The 17937-nt window shown below is 47.9% G+C and overlaps 1 protein-coding gene and 1 long non-coding RNA gene across 14 annotated transcripts in view; one reads left to right on the top strand and one right to left on the bottom strand.

The window, feature by feature from the left end:
• Positions 1-11251: 11251 nt before the first annotated feature.
• On the bottom strand, positions 11252-13929 carry LOC145505952 (uncharacterized). The gene is made up of 3 exons (XR_014053400.1): positions 13447-13929; positions 12966-13287; positions 11252-12026 (listed from the first exon to the last, which is right to left on the bottom strand). It is a non-coding gene; the product is annotated as an uncharacterized LOC145505952 (long non-coding RNA).
• A 147-nt stretch (positions 13930-14076) lies between these two features.
• The window catches only part of CLSTN1 (calsyntenin 1), a 77825-nt gene continuing 73964 nt past the window's right edge, over positions 14077-17937 (top strand). For all 13 annotated transcript variants that reach the window (XM_081489340.1, XM_081489338.1, XM_081489341.1 and 10 more), the window contains exon 1: positions 14077-14387. In XM_081489340.1, coding sequence (XP_081345466.1) covers positions 14297-14387 — 91 coding nt within the window. In that variant the 5' untranslated portion in view covers positions 14077-14296. The remainder of the gene's footprint in view (positions 14388-17937) is intronic.

The raw sequence follows: 17937 nt of genomic DNA, 5'->3' as shown, positions 1-17937 counted from the left end.
ACCTTGTGTCATCAAGATTAGGGGATGGCAAATAGAGAGGAAGTGATGCACTCAGGACATGCCAGACAGGTGACTAATTAAAGGTGAGTGCAGAGGAATTCCAACAGCAGTGCTGTGGAGACTAAGGGTTCAGGGGCCAGGACAACAGAAGCCACACTGATAGACAACCCTGGGAAGAGGTGCTGGGTGGGAGGGCAGTACTGATTCTTTCTCAAGACTTCAGAACAGACAGCATCATTGGTATTCCCTCCTTGAGCCTTTCTTTTTCTCCCATGGAGGACTCTGCCTGGAACAGAGGTGGGTCTTTGAGTTTGCTTGGGTTACCTTAACAAACACTGTAAGTGACAATAGAAATTCATTTTCTCACAGTTCTGGAAGCTAGAAGTCCAGAATCAAGGTGTTGGGGGACTTCTCTGGTGGTCCAGTGGCTAAGACTCTGTACTCAAATGTAGAGGCCCCAGGTTCGATCCCTGGTCAGAGAACTAGATCCCACATGCTGCAACTAAGAGTTCATATGCTACAACTAAAGATCCTGCATGCTGCAACAAGGACTGGATACAGCCAAATAAATAAATATTAAAACACACACACATAAAACCAAAAAAAATGAAATCAAGGTGTTGGCAGGGCTATTCCTTCTGAGGGCTGCTCCAGGCCTCTCTCCTTGGCCATCTTCTCTCAGGTCTCTTCGTATCCTCTTCATTCTGTGTGGCTAAATTTCCCCTTTTTATGAGGCTAGCAGTCATATTGGATTAGGGCCCATCCCAATGACCTGATTTTAAGTTGGTTCCTTCTGTTGGGACCCCATCTTCACACATGATCACATTCCGAGGTACTGGGGGTTAAAGACTTCAACATACAAATTTTGGGGAGACACATTCAACCCATAATGGTGGGCCTTCTCCCAAGCGGGAATCTCCCACCATTGCACCAGCCCAACTCCTTGGCCAAAAAGCACGTGGATTGTGGCCTCCCGGAAGAGAGAGCAAGCCCATAATTGTGTTAATTGCCACAATACCACATCTGCAATTAATATGCCACGGGAACAAAGAGTAAATGCACTAATAGCACATAATTGGACCTAAACTACACCCTCGGCAGAGCCGTGTGACTGAGCTCCGCTGTTTATGCTCCTTTTCAAATTAGCAAAGACGAGCAAATTAACATCCGTTTCCCCTTCACCCTGCTCCGAGGGGAGCTGTGGGGGAATCTTGGGGGGGGATGCTTGGCGGGCACACTGGTTGGAGCCTGTCCAGAACCAGGCTTGCCTTTGGAGTGTGGGCAAGATGAGACCACTGAAGGAGTGAGGAGTCCAGAGGTTTCCACAAATCCTGACACTGGGGCCTTGGCAGACACCCACCCATCCCCCCCACCCCTTCCTCCTCTGCACCCCACCATCCCCAACCAGGATGGCTGTTGATTGGAGTATGTGCATGACTCACCTGCAAGTGGCGAGTATTCTGGGCTCAGGGCAGCATTGGTTCATATTTGGGAACTGAGGCTCAGTGCTGGTGTTAGGGGACAGGCTGGCTGAAAGTGCCCACCCTGGCCTGGCACCACAGTAACCATTTGCATGAGTTATTTTATACCAGGAGGTCCTGGTAAGGAACACGGAACTAACAAAACACCACCAACTGGAAGAATTCGGGAAAGGTCAGAAGGAGACAGGAGACTCCAGTCTACAGGTCCTCCCAGAATCCTCCTCGCTGGAATCCATCTTGGCTGAGCAGTGCAGCACCACCAGGAAGGACCCTGAGTCACAGTGATTAGCCAGAGACAGTTCAGTTCAGTTCAGTCGCTCAGTCGTATCCGACTCTTTGCGACCCCATGAATCGCAGCACACCAGGCCTCCCTGTCCATCACCAACTCTCGGAGTTTACCCAAACCCATGTCCATCGAGTCGGTGATGCCATCCAACCATCTCATCCTCTGTCGTCCCCTTCTCCTCCTGCCCCCAAACCTTCCCAGCATTAGGGTCTTTTCCAATGAGTCAACTCTTCATGTGAGGTGGCCAAAGTATTGGAGTTTCAGCTTCAACATCAGTCCTTCCAATGAACACCCAGGACTGATCTCCTTTAGGATGGACTGGATGGATCTCCTTGCAGTCCAAGGGACTCTCAAGAGTCTTCTCCAACACCGCAGTTCAAAAGCATCAATTCTTCGGTGCTCAGCTTTCTTCACTGTCCAACTCTCACATCCATACGTGGCCACTGGAAAAACCATAGCCTTGACTAGACGGACCTTTGTTGGCAAAGTAATGTCTCTGCTTTTAAATATGCTATCTAGGTTGGTCATAACCTTCCTTCCAAGGAGTAAGCGTCTTTTAATTTCATGGCTGCAATCACCATCAGCAGTGATTTTGGAGCCCAAAAAAATAAAGTCAGCCACTGTTTCCACTGTTTCCCGATCTATTTCCCATGAAGTGATGGGACCAGATGCCATGATCTTAGTTTTCTGAACGTTGAGCTTTAAGCCAACTTTTCCACTCTCCTCTTTCACTTTCATCAAGAGGCTCTTTAGTTCTTCTTCGCTTTCTGTCATAAGGGTGGTGTCATCTGCATATCTGAGGTTATTGATATTTCTTCCGGCAATCTTGATTCCAGCTTGTGTTTCTTCCAGCCCAGCGTTTCTCATGATGTACTCTGCATATAAGTTAAATAAGCAGGGTGACAATATACAGCCTTGATGTACTCCTTTTCCTATTTGGAACCAGTCTGTTGTTCCATGTCCAGTTCTAACTGTTGCTTCCTGACCTGCATACAGGTTTCTCAAGAGACAGGTCAGGTGGTCTGGTATTCCCATCTCTTTCAGAATTTTCCACAGTTTATTGTGATTCACACAGTCAAAGGCTTTGGCATAGTCAAGAAAGCAGAAATAGATGTTTTTCTGGAACTCTCTTGCTCTTTTGATGATGCATTGAAGGTTGGCAATTTGATCTCTGGTTCCTCTGCCTTTTCTAAAACCAGCTTGAACATCTAGAAGTTCACAGTTCACGTATTGCTGAAGCCTGGCAGAAACTAATCCCTTCACCATAAAACCCTAGCCTGCGACTCGCGTGGCAAAGCAGTTCTCCGGGTTTCCCTTACCCTCCTGATCTCTGCCCTAGCGTCCCTTCCCAATAAAGTCTCTTCCTTTGTCAGCAAGTGTGTCTCCTCAGACAATTTGCTTCCAAGTGTTACACAAGAGCCTCCTCTCAGGCCCTGGAAGGGGTCCCCCTTTCTTCAACATTGGGACCACTTCTCCTCCATTCTTGAGACGGTGGTTAAGTCCAGGGAGAGATGAAAAACCCCCTCAGAAGAACAGACTGAAGCCCTTCTGCCCTGTTGGCATTCAGGCCTGACTGCCTTGTGTCTCTGCCACCCCAGGGACAGCTGTCTGGAGCGTGCTCTGTCTGCGCCTGCCTCCTTCAGCTGCAAAGCACCCTGCTCAGGTCCGGAGGTGGCTGTCCCCAAGCTTCAGTGCTGACCCATAGCATCCCCAGACCAGTGAGTGTCCGGCAGAGCCTCTCCTCCCGCACCACCCACCTACCCTATGTCTGGGGCTCCTCATCCTTGGCTTCCCCATCTGCCGCTTCCCTCTTCCTCCAGCTCCCAGGTCTTGCCCCAGGGCCCCAGGAACAGACTAAGCCTATCTCCTGCAGTTTGGCTGGTGCCCCTGCCACCCGCACCCTCCCCCACCTCCCATCCATCTGGGCTCCTAGCTGGGCCTGTGTAGCCAGGGAGGGAACGGGATTAATGTACTCCTCAGCTGGCCCCTGGCCTCCCCTCCAGGCCACTAGGGTGCCCCTGCCTCCCGGGGCCTGGGCAGAGGGCGAGGGAGGCCCTTCTCACTCCAGTGCCTTCCTGAAATTTGCTTGCCAGCCTTTCCCAGGCTATGCTGGGCCTCCTGCCTGGTTCCTGCTAAGCTGGCCATAGCACGGTTCATGGAGAATTCTTGGGTCCTCTCTGTGGTCGGCCCATGGGTCAGTCTGCCTTTGACAGGTAGCCCCCTCATTTACATCCTCTAAGTCGATGCCTCAGACGATGGAAACCCAGCATGTCAACTTCAATGAAGCTCAGCAGAGGAGAGGAGAAAGGCCTTCCTGCTGTCCCTTGCAGCCCAAGGGGAACTGGAAACCAGAAGCCCTTGGGAGGACACAGAGGCACAGGAGCAGAAGTCTCTCAATAGGTAAGTGTTCTTACCTTGTCCTTCCTGCCTGCTGGACTAGGAAGCAGGCAGCACCAGGTCTGTGGGCACAAGGCTTGCTGTGATCTTCTGGGCCCTGAAGATGTCTAGGCTCCTGACCCAGGCCTAATCCTGACCATCCATCTGCTGTACCAGGAGCTCCCAGAGCTGGCAGGGGTATTGGCTAGGCCGGAAACCAGCCAGGCAGTTCTCCCATCTGAGTGCCCTCCTGACTTTTCCCAGCCTTGCAGTCACTTTCACCATCAGAGCAGTTTCTGGAAGCTAGTGATATTGTGGGTAAGAGCTTCAGCTTTCAGGCCAGACAGATCTAGGTGTGAGTCCTGGCTCTGTCACTGACCTTGGGCAAATGACTTTACCTTTCTCAGTCCCAGCATCCTCCTTGGAAAAAGCAGGATAATCATGGTCTTCATTGCTGGTGACTGCTGCCAGCAATGAAATCAGATAATGCCCAGAATGCTTCATGCACAGCAAACACTCTCTATGTGAGTCGAGCTTGTTATTTCTTAATCTCTGGGGGGTGATTAATCCCTACTACACAGATGAGGAAGGAGGGAAAAAAGGTATCCCTGAGCAATTAAATGAGTTGGAGGCTTGAAAGAGCAAGGATTTCTGAAATCTGACTCATGATATTTTATTGGAATTTGTTGGTCCAGGGAGCTTCCGGGCCAAGGAAGAAACACAAAAAGGCCAGAGGAACTTTTGGCTCTGTTACTGTTGTGCTGCACGGTCTTGGCAAGTCACTCAACCCTCTGAACCCTGCTTCCCATCAGTTAAATAAAAACCCCTATGAGGGAGATTGTTGTGAGTCCCATATGCATCAGATGCCCTTGAGAAAGGAAGTATACTAAACAAATGCAAAGTGTAAACGGCTGCAGAAAAGTCATTATTATAACCATCATCAACTCCTTTGACATGTCAAGGCCATCCATGTACATCCTCATCATTACCATCACCAGCATTGTTATGTCAAGAGCAGTGACCACTAACTGAACATCTCTGCCAATGACACCACCCTAATGGCAGAAAATGAAAAGGAACTAAAGAGCCTTTTGATGAAAGTGAAAGAGGAGAGTGAAAAAGCTGGCTTAAAGCTCAACATTCAAAAAACTAAAATCAAGGCATCCAGTCCTATCACGACAAATAGATGGGGAAACAGTGGAAACAGTGACAGACTTTATTTTCTTGGGCTCCAAAATCACCGTGGACAGTGACTGCAGCCACAAAATTGAAAGGTACTTGCTCCTTGGAAAAAAAGCTATGACAAACCTAGACAGTGTGTTCAAAAGCAGAAACATCACTTTGTCAACAAAAGTGTGTATAGTCAAAGCTATGGTTTTTCCAGTAGTCATGTAGGGATGTGAGAGTTGGACCATGAAGAAGGCTGAATGCCAAACAATTGATGCTTTCGAACTGTGGTCCTGGAGAAGACTCTTGAGAGTCCGCTGGACAGCAAGGATATCAAACCAGTCAATCCTAAGGGAAATCAACCCTGAATATTCACTGGAAGGACTGATGCTGAAGCTGAAGTTCCATTTTGGCCTCCTGATACGAAGAGCTGACTCATTAGAAAAGACCCCGATGCTGGGAAAAATTGAAGGCAGAAGGAGAAGGGGGCAGCAGAGGCTGAGATGGTTGGACGGCATCACCAATTCAATGGACGTGAGTTTGAGCAAACTCCAGGAGATGGTGAAGGACAGGGAAGTCTGGCGTGCTGCCGCCCATGGAATCACAAAGAGTCAGACATGACTTTGCAACTGAACAGCAACAACAACTGTGTGTCTAAGACTGAGCTAAACCCTTTATATGTATCCTCTCACTTAATCGCCACAGTAATCTAAAGGAGATATGATGATGACAATGACTGTGATAATGATGGTGACAATGACCATTTTCTTTCTTTCTTTTCTTTATCCTCGCTATTTGGCATGCAGGATTTTAATTTCCCAACCAGGCATGTCCCTGCACTGGGAGCACAGAATCTTAACCACTGGACTGCCAGAGAATTCCAATGATGACCATTTTATAAATGAGGAACTGAAGCACACAGTATCTAGGTTGTCTGGTCTTTTCTGTTAGTAACCAGAAGCCAGCTATGTCTGAAGTAAGATCACGTGAGTAAGACCATCTTCCTATTTTTTTTTAACTACTTTATCCTACAACCTCCCCAGCCTCCCCCTTAATTCTAGGAAATATGATGGTGCTACAGACAGAACCCAGGTTTGGGGCTGTTTCCTCTGGGCCCAAACAACAGCTGTGTTTCCTCTGAGCAGTTTCTGCCCTTACCTTTCCCTCCTCCCTGGAAACCCAGTCTAGTGCTTTCCATCAGTGTGTTGCATGCAGACAGGGCACACCATATTTGGCTTGTGTGCCTCCTCAGAGTGATCATGTTTGTCCATATGTTGTGTGTGTGTGTGTGTGTGTGTGTGTATAGTGCATTGGGTGTATAGTTGGTGCTCCAGAATCAAACAGCCACCCCTCCCCCCATGGTGTGCAGAAGTTGAGCAGCTCCAGCACATCCCCTGGAAACTCAAAGAGAGGAGAAAATGCTGTATGTTACTTTTGGGTGGGAAGATAAACAGGAAACCTCAACCCTTGTCCGTTTTGGGGGCACAAAACTGAGCTGCCTGGCTTCTGCGTCAAGGTGGGGTTTTCTTTCCCTGGAAAATTTCACCAGCCAGAGGTAGCTGGTGCTTCGTACTTGGGAATTCCTAGTTCTTCTGCAAATGGCGAGAGTCTGAAACAAGTCCACAGGCACCAATCTGACTCGCTGGAGACCACAGAAATGACCTTTCCTAAGTCAGGGTTTCTGCCACTGCCAGAGAGGCTTAAAGCTCTGTTGTTGTTGTTGTTGGGTAGCTAAGTCATGTTTTACTCTGCGACCTCATGGACTGCACCATGCCAGGCTTCCCTGTCCTTTACTATCTCTCGGAGTTTGCCCAGATTCATGTCCATTGTGTTGGTGATGCTATCTAACCATCTCATCCTCTGCTGCCTCCTTCTCCTTTTGCCTTCAATCTTTCCCAGCATCAGGGTCTTTCTAATGAGTTGGCTCTTTGCATCAGGTTGCCAAAGTATTGGAGCTTCAGCTTTAGCCACAGTCCTTTCAGTGAATTATTCAGGACTGATTTCCTTTAAGATTGACTGGTTTGATCTCTTTGCTGTCCAAGGGACTCTCAAGAGTCTTCTCCAACACACAGTTCAAAAGCATCAATTCTTCAGTGCTCAGCCTTCTTTGTGGTCCAATTCTCACATTTGTACATGACTACTAAAGCTCTGAGCTGTGGACAGAAATGAATAATAATAGCTGATGTCATGCTTTGGTTCTTCTAATTCCTCAGCGAAGCAGGCATGGACATATATCTGTTTTACAGATGGAGATACATAGATTGCAGAGGTGGAAACCTTATCCAGAGCCACAGAGATGGCTAACCCTAACCCTAACCCTAAACCAGCACAAGTGACAAAAAATACAAAAAGGCTTACTGCAGGAAGGAAAACTCCCTACTCACAACACTTCTGACACCATATGTGTGGGTTTTCCACACCAAGCAACTTTCTGATTCTCCGTGGATATCAACTGGGTGTCCTATGAGTTAATCTCATACTAACTAACTAAAATTAGTATAGACTCCACAGGTTAGCGCTCAGCCCCACACTGCCCCCACTTCTTTGCAGATCCCAAGTAGTGGGTCCCCAGGTTACTCACACTTATGTCTGACTTGGCTGTGACACCCTTCTTCAGTTTCAATAATTTATTATAATGGCTCATAGAACTCAGGGAAACACCTGACTTACCTTTCCCAGTTTATTGACTGTAGCCCGTCAGGCTCCTCCATCCACAGAATTCTCCAGGCAATAACACTGGAGTGGGTTACCACGCCCTTCTCCAGGTGATCTTCCCAACTCAGGGATCAAACCTGGGTCTCCCACATTGCAGGCAGATTCTTTACTGTCTGAGCCCCAGGAAAGCTCCAAAGGATATTATGAAGGATCCAAATAATCAGCTAGAGAAAGGGGTGTCTATATCAAGGTCTGGAAGGGTCCCAAGTGACGGAGCTTCTTTCTGTCTCCAGGCATTTGGAGCACTACCTTCTCAGCAAGTGGGTATGGACACCAACCCAGAAACTCACTGAATCTTACAGTCCAGGGATTTTTATAGAGGCTTCATTATGTAGGCATGATTGCCCCTTTCTCCTCCCTGAGGTTAGGGGCAGAGTGGGGCTGAAATTTCCAAGCTTCTGATCATGGCATGGTTTTTCTGGTGACTCGCCCTCATCCTGAAACTATCTGAAAGCCCACCAAGAGTCACCTCATTAGAATAAAAGATGCTCCTATCACCCAGGAAATTTCAAGGGATTCCCAGGAATCCTAGGATTCAGGGACAAAGGCTAAGTATGGATTTCTGATTATAATCACATTATGTGAGGGAATATTATGCAACTATTAAAAGGAATGGAAACTCTGTTTGTATATTGAGATGGAACCACTTCCAGGATATTTTACCTAGAAAAAAAAAAGGAGAGTATCTGGTACGATTTGCTGCTCTTTTTTTGGCTACACCAGTGAGGCACTTGGGATCTTAGTTCCCTGAGCAGGGATCCAACCCATGCCCCCTGCAGTGGAATCACAGAGTCTTAATCACTGGACCACTAGAAAAGTCCTATGATAGGCTGTTTTTTATCTAAGAGAGACATATATTTAAATATTCACTTGTAAAAAAAAAATAATGGAAGGATAAGCCAAAAAAACCAAAATGGTCATCTTTAAGGGGAGGAGGGGGCAGGAAGGAAGAGACAGGAATGGAACTAGACTTGTCTGAGCATCTTGCTTTCTAGTTTTGACTTTGTACCCATGCAAATATTTACTATAAACATACAAGATTAAAAGGAAATTATACAAAAGGGAAGGAAGTGGATAGATATAGGTTTTGCCCAGATCTGCCCCACCAGAGTCCCTGCTCTAAGCACAAGTCATCTTGTCCCTCATTAATTATCCCTTCTAACAGTGAAGGGGGCTTCCTCAGTGGCTCAGTGGTTAAGAATCTGCCTGCCAATGCAGGAGATACAGAAGATGCTGGTTCGATCCCTGGGTCAGGAAGATCCCTTAAAGAATGAAATGGCAACCCACTCCAGTATTCTTACCTGGGAAATCCCATGGACAGAGGAGCCTGATAGGCTACAGTCCACGGGGTTGCAAAAGAGTCAAATACGACTTAGCGACTAAAGACAACAGTAACAACAGAGATGGAGTGACCTGGCCAGGTCACCAAAAGTCAGAGATGGGGCCAGACCTTGCATCTTCTGGGGTCTCAGGGGACCCTGGTGATGGTGCTGGGGGCTGTGGTTTTAGTATTTTTGGGAATTTACAATCTGCAGCTCTCATCAAGAGTCTCACAACCTTCTCCTGCGCAACCCCAAAGTAGGTTTCCTCCTAAGCACATCATTAGGAGAGGAACCTCAATGATGGCTTATCTGCCTCCAGCTGGTTTCCACAAACATTGGCCGAGCAGCACATGCTGTATTAACAGGAATGACATGATCACTGGAGAAGAGCTTGGCTTCCTGGCAAAGAGCATTCCCTCTTGAGACCTGGGAATGAACAACCCGGTGAGGAACCCCAGCCTGAATGAGGACGGCCTCCCAGGGCCTTGCATACCTGGAAGGGCTGACATGGTGGAGTAGGCTGGCTCTGAGCTGTGAGATCCTATGCAGGGCTTTATTTATTTGTATCTGTGGTGTAATTTCTTTCTTTTTAAAAATTTTATTTATTTATTTATTTTTGGTTGTGCTAGGTCTTCATTGCTGTACACAGGTCTTCCTTAGTTGCGGCAAGCGGGGGCTACCTCTAGTTGAGGTTTCTCAGTGCAGTGGCTTCACTTGTGAACACAGGCTCTAGGATTTGCAGGTTCAGTAGTGTTGACTCCCGGGCTCTAGAGCACAGGCTCAGTAGTTGTGGCGCACAGGCTTAGTTGCTCTTTGGCACGTGGGATCTTCCCAGATCAAGGATCGAACCCATGTTTCCTGCACTGACAGGTGGATTCCTTACCACTGAGCCACCAGAGAAGCTGCAATCTGAGGTGTCATTTGAAGTAGCGGCGAAGGTACTGTGTGGGCTGAGGCATGAAACTGAATCCCGGGTGTCCTTTCTAGCAATTAGCTCTTGAGCACATTTCCCATTTTTTCTCATCTAGAATCATGAAAGTACCTTCTGGAAAGGGTTGCTGGAGGCAGAAGTGATACGGCACTTTCAGGAAAAGAGTTCAGTACACAGGCTGTTGTTATTATTAATAGTAAAAGCCATTTCAAAGGATGCAGCCCCATGAACATTCTGTGCCCTCTCTACTTACTACACAGACAGGCTGACTATACATTCAAGAGACAAAGGCACCGGCTCATCCTCCCAGTCTCCCCCTAAGGATGGGCCTGGATGGTGCCTCATTTCTCTCTGCTCCAGGACTACTAGGGCTGCTGCTGTGTCAGCAGCTGGCTCAGCCCAGGCAAGGACCATCTCTGCTACCCACAGCCTAAGTCTGGATCGATCCCCATCTCAGGGCCATTTTGAGGATTAACTAATCCATCACATGGAGACCTTTGAAAAGTGCCAATATGGCTGAGGCTATTGTCAGGCCAACCAGAGGCTGAGTTCACTGGTTTCCCTGGCTTCCAACATGCTCAAGCTGAGTCCTGCAGCTGCAGGAACTCTCTTGTGGGAAAAATCTTGGCATGTGCAGGTTTCACTGAGCTCTGGGGCTGCCTGCCTGCCCACCTGCTGATGGACCTGCTTAGATCTGTCGCTCTGTTTCTCCAAGGAACAGAGAGGGAGAGAAGATAAAGGGATCAGGATTGCAGACACCAAAGAGCTTTTGTTTGTGTTTCTTATAGAACTGAATACATTACATTTTCCCTCTTGGCATCAGCTTATTGACTCAAAACATAGCTCTGAGATTATACATTTCCGATTTTATGTTTTGTAAGTCTCCAAGGTCCCTGGAAACCTACAGGGTATTTTTTTACTCTCTGAGATGTGATCTCCATAATAATAATAAAAAAACTAACACAACAATTCATTTATTTCATCAAGGAGTGTTTATTGAGTACCTACTGTGCGTTCAGCAGTACATTAGGAGCTCAGAAGCCTCCTGAAGGAAAAGGAGACACTACCATAGTTTTGTTGTTGTTTAGTTGCTAAGTTGTGTCTGACTCTTTGTGACCCCATGATCTGTAACCCACAAGGTTCTTCTGTCCATGGGGTTTCCCAGGCAAGAATACTGGAGTGGGTTTCCATGTCCTTCTCCAGGGGATCTTCCTGACCCAAGGATTGAACCTGTGTCTCCTGCATTGGCAGGCATATTCATTACCGCTGAGCCACCAGGGAATCCCCTATACCATAGTTTCAGACCTACTGTATATTAGGTATATATAGTGTGTGTGTGTGTGTGTGTGTGTGTATATATATATAGTCTCTGTGAAGCACTTTAATTGCATCATCTCATTAGTTAAAAAAAATATTTATCTGGCTGCACCGGGTCTTAGTTGCGGCATGTGGGATCTTTAGTTGTAGCACATGAACTCTCAGTTGTGACATGTGGGATCTAGTTCCCTGACCAGGGATCAAACCCTGGCCCCCAGCATTGGGAACTTGGAGTCTTAGCCCCTGAACCACCAGGGAAGTCCAGTATCATTTCACTTAATTCTCACAACTCTAGGAAATAGTATCATTATCTCATTTCACAAGTGAGCAGAGACTCATAAAGTTTCTAACTTGTCCAAGGTCATTTGAAGTAGCAGGAGCCAGAATTCTCAGGCAGTGCTGTCTGACTGAACCAGCACTGGTTCTTCCCACTAGAAGGAGAAAGGACACACAAGGAGTAGTCAATCAACAGCAAAAAAAGCAGATTATTAAGACTGGGTGATCAAGTTCAGAGTGTGTGGGTTTATGGAGGGAGGGCCCGAGTGTCTGGAGGACTTTCTGGAGGAGGCAGCTCAGAAGTGTACTAGCAGGACTGGAGGCTCTGGGCACAGGTTGTGGATGGTGTGCCACGTGATGCTGGCTCTGGGAAGGAATGAACTTGAGCTCCGATAGTGTCGAGACAGTGGATCCTGAACTCAGCTGGGTGGGGCCCAGGCTTGAGGGGTGGGAAGCCCAGCAGAGCTGTCTGGACCTGATGAGGTGGCAGCAGGGAGTATCTGGGAACCAGGGAGGCAGCAGCCACACCCGGAGAGTATGACTCTGCAGTGCTGGCTGGAAGGAGGGGGTGGGTGTGGCTTAGCGACGGCAAGGGCCAGGCAGGTGTCTTGGGAAGGGTCCACTTACAGGAGTCTGGTCCTCTTGGGCTCAGGGGCGGGGTGGGCAGGGGAGCAGAGGTGGAGTATTTAGGCTTTGGAGGAGGATGATTTTGAGGGACAAAGACAAGGAGGAGCATATTCCATCACAGATGGCTTTGAAACTCCCTCCAAGGTCACATCACGCCTCTGTTCACTGCTGTTCAAGGCTTCCTGTGGCCTGCAGAATTCAGTCCAAATCCCTCTTTCTGACATTTCAGGCACTTCCCTCTGGCCACAGTCTACCTTTTTTGGGCTCTTCGCCCACTACTCTCCTAAATAAGTCCTCTGCTCTTCACAATCTGAGTGACTCATTCTCCTCCCAGCCTCCGGAGCTGCCCACCCTCCTTCACCCCGCCCCCACTCCAAGCTGGTACCCACAAAGCCCACCAGCCAGCCAGACCTTCTCAGCAAACATGGCCGGACAATCACTGTGCCAATCACTGTGCTGTGAATTACCTCTGATAGCTCTTCCAGCCGAGTCTTCAATAATTAACATTTTATTGCTGTTTAACTTCGGCTGTGGGTGTCTCCCTCATGCCAGCCCTGTCCTTGAGGGTTGATCTTTTTACAGCAGTTGGCTCAACCGGGAAAGTCATTTCGCCTTAGTTTGCCTCTCTGCAAAATGGAGCCAGTAAAGTCGGCCCATAGGGTACGGTGGCTCTGTGGCTCGCAGGAGACCATCCATGGCTGTTCTGGTCCTTTCCTCTGGTGTGAAGCAGCCCCAGGGGTGGGGGCCGGAGGAGGTAGGGTCCCCAGGACAGGAGGAGAAGAGAAGGACCTGAGAGAGCCATGAAGGGATCCTTCTTTATCCATTTGGATCTCTGCATTTTTAGAGACCGTTAGCATCCCACTAAGATCTAGAAAGGGCACCCGCACCACCCGCCTTTAAAACGCCACATAAGGATTTCTTCAGCAAATGGAGGGATCCCCGACTTACAAATTCACTACGGACTTGGGATAAGCATGCCCTTTCCCAGGGCTGGAACCACCACAGCACGTGAGGCGCAGCCTTGACTGTTTACAAAGCGCGTTTCGCTGACCCGTCTCCTTGAACACCTTTTGCGACCCCGCAAGTTCCCTCTCAGAACCTCCACTTGGCAGAAGAGGACGCCGAGGTTCTAGGAGGCGACGTGACTTCCTCGAAGTGGCACAGGGTGCTGTTGCTCAGGGGCCCTGGGCTGCACCCTCCAAACGGGGTCTGCATCCTTGGGGGTGGGAGTGGGAAGGAGAGAAAGGGGAGGCACGCGCCCCAGGGTACCGCTAGGTCGGCTCCAGAGCCTCGGAGCGCGCGTGGGAAGGAGGCGTTGATGCCCTCGGCCGCAGCAGCCGACCAGGGAGGGGGATGCAGCCCCCTCCCCAGCCCGGGCCTCTTCCAACCTCTCCGGAGCCTGTCTCCCGGCGCGACCCCGCGGGCGCACTCGGAGGCGCGCGCGCTCCGCCCCCACCCCACGCCCCGCGCGCTCCCCGGGCCGCCGCGCGCGCGCCTCGCCGTCGCTCCTCTCCCCGCCCCTCCCGCCGCCACCCCGCCCCCGGCCGGGTACCCTCGCCGGACCCGAGAGAGAGCGCCGCCGCCATCTTAGTTGCTGCCGCTGCCTCAAGCGAAGCGCTGCCTCCGCCGAGGGGAGGGCGCCCGCGGCCCAGCGTCACGGCGGCGGCTCCTCCTCGGACCCCGGTGCTAGCCGCGGCGGCAAGCAGCCGGCTCCGGGCCGCGAGAGCCCCGCTCGGCGCCCCACGAGCGTCCCTGCTGCTCCCGCCTCGGGCCGGCCGCGGCGCCGGGAGCCGGAGCGATGCTGCGCCGCCCTGCGCCCGCGCTGGCCCCGGCCGCCTGGCTGCTGCTGGCCGGACTGCTGTGCAGCGGCGGGGTCTGGGCCTCGCGAGGTAAGCCCCGGGGTCAGGTCAGGGCGCGGGGGCCGAGCGCCGGGTGGCAGGTCGGGAAGCGGGGGGTCGGGGTCAGGCGAGCGGTTCTGGGTCGGGGCGCAGGAGGCCGTGCTCGCGCGTTGCAGGCGCCGGGAGGAAGCCAGGTTCCGTTTCGGGCGCCGCACCGGGGCCCTGGCCGCCCGCATTGCACCCGCGTCCGGGTAGTGGCTGCACGGATGTGGGGGGACTTGCGGACGGGGGGATCGGTCCGCCTTCCTCGGCAGCGCCCGCAGGCTGGGGCTGCATTCTCGGGGAGGGATGTCGTGTGCCTGTGTTGTGTGCTCAGATGTGCATCAGGCCGGGGGTGCATGCACAATTTTTGGTGTATGCTTACATAAGAGCCCACTCCCCCTCATCCCTTCCCAGATCCCGATTATCTGCGGCTGCCACCGCGGACGCGGCATCTGCGCCCCTTTCTGTCTCCTTCCAGGGTCTTTTCAACGTCTGTTTTCAAAGGAGCAGAGGCTGAAACTTTTGGCTCCCCTCCCACCTTTTCACCCAAAGGTGAAATTGTGATGAGGTTTACGACCGTGGTCTCACCCGGTGTTAGAAATCTTCCTCTCTTCCGCCCGCGACACATTGGTGCAGTTTTTCTGACGGTAATTTACACCATACAAAAAGGAGAAACCCCTCTTCGATTTCTTAGGGTCGAGATTATTTTATGGTTACTTGACAAAAAAATATTTCATAGTGAATCGATTGTTTTGTTGTTATTTTTTAACCTTCAACCACTTAACCTTTTAAACGTTGCACGCCTTGTGATATTGACTGATCTTGCCAACGAAAAGCTTACGCATTGCAGATATATGCTTCGGAGTGGATCTTGGAATGGTAAACATTTTTCTCGGCCTTGGAGCAAAGTAATCTAGGTGTAGTCTATAGAGAGTACTTAGATCTGTGCTTATGGTTTTTTAAAATAAAAATTGGAGGGAGGGAGGATTGATGGAAGGCCAGATGGAATGGTTATATTTCAGTTTAGCAACGCTTTTAAAAAAAATCTCATTTTCTCTTTCTGGGCATGACATATCAAGAGAAGTATGGTGTTCACAAATTAAAGGGCAGGAGAGGCAAATGCATCTTTTGTTCTATGTTCCTTTCGTCACATTGAGGATGATAAACTTTGAATACTTCTTTCATTTATTTCATTTCTAACATTCTGTTGACTCTGTCAAATTCAGATCTCAGTCACTAAGTATCTAATTGCTCTCCATTTGATTTTTAAAAGTTACATCAAGCTGAGTTTGGAATGTTCTTTCCAGATGTGGGATGGAGGTCTGTAAGTTTAATATATCCAAGAAAAAATGTCAAAGTTTGCTTCTCTTGGGGAAAGCCCACACAGCTTAAAAATATGTGCTGGGATTGGATATTTGGGGAACAAATGTATTTAGTCAGTGATAATATTTCTTATTAAAACTCCACATTTTTCTTAAGTGTGTCCACTCATCTACATTTACTGTTCATTATTGAATTAGCAATAGGCTAATTAATTAGCCTATTAGCATTGCTGAAGATTTCAGCTATCAAGTATAGTTTTTATGGTGGACTAACAGAAATCTCACATGAAAGACACATTGAGGATTCAAGTCTTTTGTCATTTGCTAACTTTCTGTAAGATTTCTTGGTGCATTTTTAGTATTTAATAATTCTTAGTCTTCAAAATAAAAGCATTTTAAACCTCAGTTATTCTGTTGTGCTGTTGGTTTTGTTTTACTTTTTTTTTCTTTTTCTAGCTTACAAGTTAGAAAATGTGTTCCATGAAATGCGAATAAAATGATCTCCTTTTGAGCTATTACAAACATATTTTGTACGTAAACAGGCAATTTGTGGAGACATCTTCTGTGGGCTCTTTTTAAAAGATGATCTTTTCAGCTAATACGTGAATTCTTAATCCTGCCAGACAGTGTGACACTATGATCTGCTGTTGGTTCATACTCTAGCTGCCTCTAAAAACAATGGGAAGAAGATAACCTAAGCTGCTGTAAGGTTTATAATATAAATTCCATTTTGATTATTCATTGTTTTATGGAGAACCCTAAATTTCACTTTAATTGTAGGTATAGTTCTCTTAAAAAAAAATCAAGTAAACCAGAAAATTAGGAGAAATTTCCTTGGCATGCCCGAGGCTCCGTGCCTTCTTCTCCAGTCTGTCAATGATCAGGAAATAGAAAACTGAAATAGAGAAAATAGAAAGTTTATATGAATACTAAATAAGAACAAATGCCATCTTGTAATGCATTTCAGAGCCAAATAAATAACGTGCACTGTTATTTTCCCGTTTGCACACAGACTTCTCAGTAGAGCCTCTGCTCACCATCCTGGTTGAAATTTCATCTCTCTGAACCCCTGAATCCTCCCTCCTCTGCTTCACTTTTTACTTCTCCATGGCACTTACCCCATCCTAACATGCTCTGTTATTTACTTACTCTGTTCATTGCCTGTCTCCCCTCACTGGAACATGTCCCCCCAAAGTGGAAGGATATTTGGTCTGTGTTGTTCCCCTGTGTATCCTGTCACCTGTGCTCAGTGGACTCTCAGTGCTGTGTGAATAAATGTATAATTGTGTTCAGTTTAGGCCCAATGTGTTTTTACATCCTGATTTTCACCTGTCATGGATGTTTCATGCTGAGAAAAGCATTTCAGACATAGAATCTAAAGGAACTTGAATTCTACAACATGGATATGAGAATTCACTGGTAGATAATTTTTCAAGGATTCATTCTATTCATTGCAGTGTTGGGACATTAGATCATTAAACGGCTTTGTAGACTGTAACTCTGTGGCTACCACGTTGAGGTCATGTTTCAAAAATACTGTAATTCTCACCTTTTTGGGAAAATAGTTTCTTAATTTGTTACCTTGCTTTTCAGAAGCAATTTTGAGGGAAAATAAGTTTATCATGGACTTAAACATTATACTTAACTTAATATTTTTATTGCTGAAAGTAAATATATTTATTTCACATGAGACCTATAACTACTAAAGAAATAATATTAATGATTTTGAATGTGTTGCAATTTAAGAGCTATGACTTGGTTAACTGGAACCCTCAGTTGACTGGAACCTAGCTTTTGGCTGCATGCTACTTTTCAGGAAAAGAAACAGAAAACCAAGCAGTTTCCTAGAAATTCTTTTTCAAAAGGAAATTTTAAACATTCATATCACATATCATGTGGGTCAGTACTATTTGATTTTTGAGCCAAAAAGAAAACAATGAATTTAGTATGAGGAATATAATTCAATAATTGGAATTTTTGTGAAATACAACATTATTTTCCTAATGAAATTGGAAAATGCTATAATTCCATGACACTAGTTTCAGGACTTGGTTAAGCTTACTAAACCAATTTTTTGTCTTTCTTGATGTGGACCACCTTCAAAGTCTTCACTGAATTTGTTGTAGTATTGTTTCTGTTCCGTGCCTTGGCCACAGTGCATGTGGGATCTTTGCTCCCTGACCAGGGATTGAACCTGCATCCCCTGCATTGGAAGGCAAAGTCCCAACCAGTGGACT

The sequence above is a fragment of the Giraffa tippelskirchi genome, chromosome 5 (genome assembly GCF_054371585.1).
Source record: "Giraffa tippelskirchi isolate mGirTip1 chromosome 5, T2T-mGirTip1v1.2.pri, whole genome shotgun sequence".
NCBI classification, from domain to species: Eukaryota; Metazoa; Chordata; class Mammalia; order Artiodactyla; family Giraffidae; genus Giraffa; species Giraffa tippelskirchi.
The sequence above is the reverse complement of the archived record's forward strand: the minus strand, read 5'-3'. Positions and strand labels throughout refer to the sequence as shown.